The 7500-nt window shown below is 43.2% G+C and overlaps 1 protein-coding gene across 1 annotated transcript in view; it reads right to left on the bottom strand.

Annotated features, from left to right (window-relative positions):
• The window catches only part of LOC125045715 (xanthine dehydrogenase/oxidase-like), a 30386-nt gene that overhangs the window by 6851 nt on the left and 16035 nt on the right, over positions 1 to 7500 (bottom strand). The window contains exons 12-20 of the mRNA XM_047643145.1: positions 7122 to 7266; positions 6093 to 6330; positions 5578 to 5759; positions 4679 to 5031; positions 3679 to 3894; positions 3138 to 3288; positions 1155 to 1300; positions 715 to 889; positions 8 to 136 (exon numbers count right to left, since the gene is read on the bottom strand). Of these exons, the coding sequence (XP_047499101.1) occupies positions 8 to 136; positions 715 to 889; positions 1155 to 1300; positions 3138 to 3288; positions 3679 to 3894; positions 4679 to 5031; positions 5578 to 5759; positions 6093 to 6330; positions 7122 to 7266 (1735 nt within the window). The remainder of the gene's footprint in view (positions 1 to 7; positions 137 to 714; positions 890 to 1154; positions 1301 to 3137; positions 3289 to 3678; positions 3895 to 4678; positions 5032 to 5577; positions 5760 to 6092; positions 6331 to 7121; positions 7267 to 7500) is intronic.

Here is a 7500-nt window from a genome sequence, read left to right as displayed (position 1 = left end):
CGCTTACCATGACTGCCATTCCGTTGATATCGGTGGAGATCGAAGCAGCTGTTGGAGATGTGTTGGGAACCTTGTCTGTAGCTGTGTCCATGATGTGGATGTTCTCAATGGGGATTTTGAGGACCTGAGCGGCGATCTGTGGAAGGAAGGACACGTGAGCCAGCTTTAATGAAAAGGTATGGTTATCTTTGGGAGTGGGAGAGGGAGAGAGAGATGAGGAGAGGGAGAGGGAGAGGGAGAGGGAGAGGGAGAGGGAGAGAGGGAGAGGGAGAGGGAGAGGAAGAAGGGGAGGGGGAGGGGATAGGGAAGAGAGGGGGAGAGGGAGAAAAGGAGAGAAGAAAGGGGAGAGGGAGAAGTTGAAAGAGAGAATGAGAGGGAGAGGGACAGAAGAAGAGAGGGAAGGGGAGGGAGAGGGGGAGGGAGATGAAGAAGGAGAAGGAGAGAGAGAGGGGGGGGGGGGTGAGGGAGTAGAAAAGAGAGAGAAATGGGGACGGGGAGGGAGAGGGAGCTGAAAAGAGAGAGAGAGGGAGAGGAAGGGAGAGACCAAAAAACAAAGTTAAACAAACACGCAGCGAAAAAGAGAGACAGCTTAATACCAAAACATACCCACTTTCCGCAAAAAAAAAAAAAAAAAAAAAAAAAAAAAAATGAAAATAACCAACTATCGACCCCTGACACCACCCACGAGCAGGACCCACAGAAAAAAGCACACACCTGCAGGATCTTCGTGTGCAGACCCTGTCCCATCTCGATACCGCCGTGGGTCAGGAGCACAGAGCCATCCGTGTACACCTGCACTAACGCCCCTGCCTGGTTCAGCACGCGGTCGAAGGCAATGCCACACTTGGTCGGGATTACGGCCAGCCCTCGCTTCTTGTATGTGTTTTCCCTGGGATAAAAAGGGGTGGAATTTGGTAAGAAGTGTGTGATGTAAATGATGTGGAAGTTTGTGATTCGGTGCTGGTGTAATTTTTTTTCTTATGGTACTATATATTTTGGGTTTAGATTGAAAAATGTTTTATGAGGATAGTAATCCATGAAATACTAAACACAAAAAAAGAGTTTATTTCTGTGTTATCTAGATTTTTGTTCATCTATTCATTTTATTTTTGTCATATATAAATCCATCTTATCAATGTCTGAGATGCCATTACTTGTTAAATTTCTGCACAAGATGTTGCCGAATGTGAAGATCCGATTTCGCAATGACTTCTTCCCAACACCGGCGAATTGTACAGCGTTCCAGCGTGTGGTTGATGTGGGTACTGTCGCCTTCCTGGTACATGTTCCTCTCGCGAACCTGAGTAGGGAGGGTGCGTATAAATCGAAACATTCATTAATTCACTATGGTGAGTTTGGTAGGTAAAGATTAATTATTCAAGAGTTAGGAAAAGAGTGTATAAATCCTAATATTCATTATTATTACGAGTTTATAAATCTTAATATTCATTGTTATTACTAGTGTATAAATCTTGTTATTACTGGTGTATAAATCATGAAATTATTATTACGAGTCTGATAAACAGTGTATAAATCCTAAGTTTCCTTATTCAGTGTTACCAATCTGGCAAGAGTGTATACGTTTTTATGAATATTATTCCGAGTCTGGTAAAATGGATAATGTAATTCTATTATAATTGCTACATGAAGAGGTATGTAAGCATGGTTCGAAACGTTGCAGATTTCTCGTTTTCTACGATGTTACGGGGAATTAAATATATAATTATACTAGGGAATCTTATAAATAATGTGAGATTTCAGTGCTAAAGTCGGCAAAAGCACACATTTGAAAATAGCGGGTCAGTATGGTATGGGTGAGACAAATGAAAATGGCGAACATCTGCTGAATTTCTGTGAGAAAAATAACCTATTTATAAGTCATACCTGGTATGGACAAAAACACAGAAAATCGTTGTACCTGGATATCTCCAGCTGGTAGCACAAAAAAACCAAAAAACAAATAGATTATATACTTGGGAATATGAGATACAGAACACAGTTTTCGAAATACTAAGGTTAGAAAAAATGCAGACTGTAGTTCTGACCAACATGCAGTAGTAGCAGAATTGAACCTGAAATTAAAAGTAATTGAAAAGGGGAAAAGACAAAAACAATGGGACAGAAAGAAACTAAGTGATATTAACACTACCGAATTATTTAGTGAAGCATGAGACAATATAATAAGCAACTAATCGAGTTATGAAACAAATGCAAAAAATATCTGAGACCTCAAAGAATACAATACAAAAGTAGCGGACAACATCTGTGGAAAGAAAGAGCCTGGACAAAAACAGCCATGAATAACCATCAATATCTCAAAGAAAATGGAAGAACGGAAACAATATGAAAAATCAAGTGATATAGAGAGCCAAAACGATTACAAAAGCATCAATAAAGAGATAGAAAAAAAAAAAAAAAAAAAAAAAAACACGTGCAGGAAAGCCAAAGATAGCTACAACATGTCGAGAACTAGAAAATCTGGATAAGAAACATAGCCCAACACTATACACTAGCGCTATACAAAAGCACAAAACCAAGAAATAACGCCGCAAAAATGGGACTGCTTGGAAAAGACGGATCTAACAAAGGGAACGACCAAAATGAATTGACAAGATGGAAGGAATATGTTGAGGAACTATATAATGACGAAAGAAAACCTTTTGAACCAGTAAATGATATTCATGCAAACTATGTTGATATTACAGAAACTGAGATGAAAACTGCAATAATAAAGCTGACAAACAACAAAGCTACCGGATAAGATGAAATAGCAGAGTTCTTAAAACATCTGCGACCAAATGGACTTCAAAAACGAACACAGTTAATGAACACTATATTTAAAACGATAGAATTCCCAATGGACTTCTATTACAAAAAAAAAAAAAAATGAAACAACAAACATATATCAACCAAACAAACACACAAACAAAAGAATAAACAAAAAACACAGTATAACCAAACCAAACAACAAAATGGAGCAAAATGGAACAACAAAAAACAAAATGGATCAAAAAACCACAAAATGGAACAAAAAACAACACAATGGAACAAGAAACAACAAATGGAACAAGAAAACAACAAAATGGCATAAAATGGAACCAAAAAAAAAACAAAAACAAACCCCAAAAAGCACTAACTAGGCAAGGGTCCAGTTGGAGGGAGCGCGCGACGGTCGTGACGATGTCCTCCGCAAACATGGCTGCCTGAGGCGCCCCGAAGCCCCGGAAGGCCGTGTTGGAGGGCAGGTTGGTCTTGCACACGTACCCTGTGACCCGGATGTTGCTGTGCCTGTGGGGGGTGGGGGGAGCGGGGGAAATGGGGGGGAGGGAGGGGGTAGATGTTGGTTAGAAAATGTGGATTGGTTTGTGTGTGTTTTGTGTGTGTGTGTGTGTGTGTTTTGTGTGTGTGTGTGTGTATGTGTGTGTGTGTGTGTGGGTGTGTGTGTGTGTGCGTGTGTGCGTTAATGCGCGTGCGTGTATCCATATCTTGTTTCCATCACTACCCATCAAATCATTAACAAAACCCTTAAAAACTTGCCCCCCTCCCCCTCAATAAAATAAAAATAAACAAAACAAAACAATAACAAATAAACAACAAATAGACACACCTGACAAAAAGCAAAAAAATGATAATAATAACAATAATAATAACAAAAAACGAAACATTCAGGACGCTCACCTGTACGCGTTATCAACACACATCATGGCCTTGTGCATGACGATAGGAGACAGGTCCTGCGAGCAGCCGCCGTTGGAGTAGAGCCTGACGTCGAGGGCCGTGAAGACGCCCTTGGCCGTGACGCCCGCCCGCCATCGGCACAGGAAAGGGTGTCGGCCTCCTGTGATCAGCATGTCCTCGTGGCGGTCGAGGGTGATGCGCACGGGGCGACTCAGCCTGAAGGAGGGGAGGGCGGAGGCCGTTAGTCGATGGCTTCTGGATTTTTTTTTTTTTTTTTTATTTCTTTTTTTGTTATTGTTGTATTGGGTCGTTTTTTTTTCTGTGTCTATCTCTGTTTCTTTTTCTCTGTCTCTGTCTCTTTCTTCTCTCTCTCTCTCTCTCTCTCTCTCTCTCTCTCTCTCTCTCTCTCTCTCTCTCTCTCTCTCTCTCTCTCTCCCTTTCTTTCCCTCTCCCCCTCTCTCCCTCCATCTCCCACCCGCCTCCTCTCTCCCTCCCCCTTTCCCATGCACACCGACATCTGATACATAATTAAACTATTGAAATCTTCACTGATTTTAGAATGACCCGCGAACATCCATTATGTCTTCCTACAGTCTCTTGAACATAACACATAACACGTAAAATTCCCTGCATGTTTAATCAACGATAAGGTTCAATTAACGAAAATGTTTAACTTAACATCAGGTTTCATCAGATTAGAGGCTTAATTAACGAAAAGCTTAAATCTAAATAAGGCTTAAGTAATGAAAAGCTTAAATCAACATAAAGCTTAATTAACGAAAAGCTTAAATCAAAATAAGGCTTAATTAATGAAAAGCTTAAATCAAAATAAGGCTTAATTAACGTAACGCTTAAATCAAAACAAGGCTTAATTAATGAAAAGCTTATATCAAAATAAGGCTTAACTAACGAAAAGCTTAAATCAACGTAAGGTTTAATCCGCTTAGAGACTTGATTATCGAAAGGGTCCATTCAACGGAGAGGCCTCGCGAGCCCTCACCTGGACGCCGCGAAGGCCGCGGGGGCAGCGACGCCCAAGGTCCGCGACTCTTTCCCGCCGAAAGCGCCTCCGACACGCTTCACTCGGACCACGACCCGGTTGCTCGAGACTCCGGTGACGCGCGCGACCATCTTCTGCATCGCCGAGGGGATCTGCGAGCTCGAGAAGACGTCCATTTCGCCGTCCTCGCCCTTGGGCACGAAGATGTGGGCGTTGGGTTCCAGGTAGAAGTGCTCCTGCCCGCCCATGCGCATCTCCCCCTCGAAGATGTGGGCGGCGGATTCGAATCCATGGTCGAGGTCTCCTTTGACGATCTTCCAGGGGCCCCACCAGGATTCTCGCTTTATCGCGTCCTGGAAATGATTTTAAAACATTAATTTGTTAAATAAATAATATCGAGTAATTAAAAATGCATGATTTACGGGTTTTGTTTTTGAGTGGAGGGAAAGGAGGGGTGTTGGGGAGCGAATTCGGAGCGTGTGGGGAGAAGGATATTTGCATGATCATAAAGTCCGTAATGTTTATTCAAGGTGGAATAAGGAACACCTAGAGCAAATATTTCCTCTCTCTCTCTCTCTCTCTCTCTCTCTCTCTCTCTCTCTCTCTCTCTCTCTCTCTCTCTCTCTCTCTCTCTCTCTCTCTCGCTCTCTTTTTTTCTCTCTTTCTCTCTATCTTTCTTTCTACCTTTCTCTTTATCACTTTTTTCTCTTTCTCTTCCTCTTTTTCTCTTTCTCTCCCTCTCCCTCTCCCTCTCTCTCTCTCTCACTCACTCACTCACTTCCTCAATAATTCACTCACTCTCTCTTCCTCCCCTCTCTCCCTCTCCCTCTCCCTCTCCCTCTCCCTCTCCTTCCCTCTCCCTCTCCCTCTCCCTCCCTCTCCCTCTCCCTCCCCCTTACCTCAATAGTAACAACCGGGGGCTCCAGGTCCTGATAGTCGACGCGCACGAGTCTGGCGGCCCTGCGCGCGGTGGCCGGGTCGGGAGCCAGCACGACGCCTAACACCTGGCCAACACACGTCACCTTTTCCCTCGCGAACACCTCCTCGTCGGGTTCGAATGTGCCCAGTTGGTTCTTTTCCTCTGGAGTGAAGAAGGTGGTGTTTGTGAGGAATGTTGGTGATGCGATTCTGTTGATGTGTAGGTGTCGGGGGATGTCGAAAGGAATGTTGAGAGAATGCGGTTGTTTTGTATGACTTTCTTTTTTGGGGGGAAATTCTTGCTAGTTTTCTTTTTCTTTTTTAAGCTTTTATGCGTATGTGTGTACCAAGCGTGTATTGTGTGAGTATATAAAGACCAAAAAAACAATCAATGAATATAGATATGGATACACACATACACGCGCGTCCGCACACACATGCAAGACGCACACATCCATCCACACACGCACACCAGCACAGAGCGAGTTCCACCTACGGGAGATATCTCTGGCGCAGAAGAAGGCTTCCACGCCCTCCTCCCTCAGCGCCGGCGTCTCATCGATCCCCAGTATCTTGGCGTGGGCGCGCGAGGACAGGACCAGGGCGGCGAAGAGCTCCCTCTCGACCCGTGGCATGTCGTCCACGTAAACCGCTTCTCCGGTTGCTTGCTTGTAACCGGAGGCGTGAACCAGCGGCCGACCGACGGGCTGATGCGTCTTCTCGCTGCTCTCGACCTGATTATTTGCATTTATTTTTTATTATTATTATTTTTATTATTATTATTTTTTTATAATCTATGTGTCCTATTTCTTTGTCTTATTTGTCTTATCTTATTTTATTAATCTATTTAATTATTCTATTTTTATTGTTTTTATTCAGAGATTGTTTAAAGGTCGAGGAAATTCTGATCTTGTGGCTTGCTTAAGGAGTTTTGTTTAGAGTATATAGATAGATTGATAGATAGATGGGTGGCCGGGTGGATGAAGGAAGGGAGGGAGGGATAGGCGGATGGATGGATGGATAGAGAGATAGGTAGACAGACAGATATACAGATGGATTGATAAATAGATGGGTGGATGGATGGATCTCTCGATAGACAAATGGATATATCGATAAATAAATGGATGGATGGATATATATATAAATAGATAGATAGATGGATTGAGGGATAGGTAGATATATAGATAAATAGATAGACAGATATGGATACGATAGGGATGTAGATACATAGACAAATAGACAGATGTAGATATGATAGAAATTTACGTAGATAAGTGGAGATACGTAGCAGCGAGGCAAGGAAGGAGAGAAAGAGCATGCGAATTATTCACCGAATATTTCCCGTTGAACAGACCATCAATGATTTCCGTAATCAATTAACAAAAAACGCAAACAATTCTACCTTGCAAAGAGCAAGAGAGAAACAGAAAAAAGAAACACCACAGACCTGTTATCTTTCATTTCAAAGAGAGAAAACAATGAAGACGGTCTAACAGTAAAGATACCTTGTCGACATGAATCTTACCTGTTGGAAGACCTGCGTGCTGGCGAAGGGCGGGCGTTGGTAGGGTTCGATGGCACTCTCCTCGTCGGGTCTGAGTGGCATTACCAAGGTGGGCACCCGAGCGGCGAGCCATTTTCGAACGCTCAGGTAGAATTTGAAGAACAGGCTGCGGGCGGAGAGAGAATGGCTGTTGAATACGAGGTCGATGTCCATTTTGTTTCATTCATAACTGTCCGTGTGATTCTGTTGTTTACTTTTGTGTGTTTGCTTGTCTTTGTTGTATAAATAACATCCGGAAGGTGGTGCTCCACACATCTGTCACTGGTTGAACATAGGCTGCGCCCTCCCGTCGCTGCCTCCTGAGTCCACCTTATCGCAGGAAGCAGCCCCTTCGCACCTT

The sequence above is a fragment of the Penaeus chinensis genome, chromosome 37 (assembly GCF_019202785.1).
Source record: "Penaeus chinensis breed Huanghai No. 1 chromosome 37, ASM1920278v2, whole genome shotgun sequence".
NCBI lineage: Eukaryota > Metazoa > Arthropoda > Malacostraca > Decapoda > Penaeidae > Penaeus > Penaeus chinensis.
The sequence above is the reverse complement of the archived record's forward strand: the minus strand, read 5'-3'. Positions and strand labels throughout refer to the sequence as shown.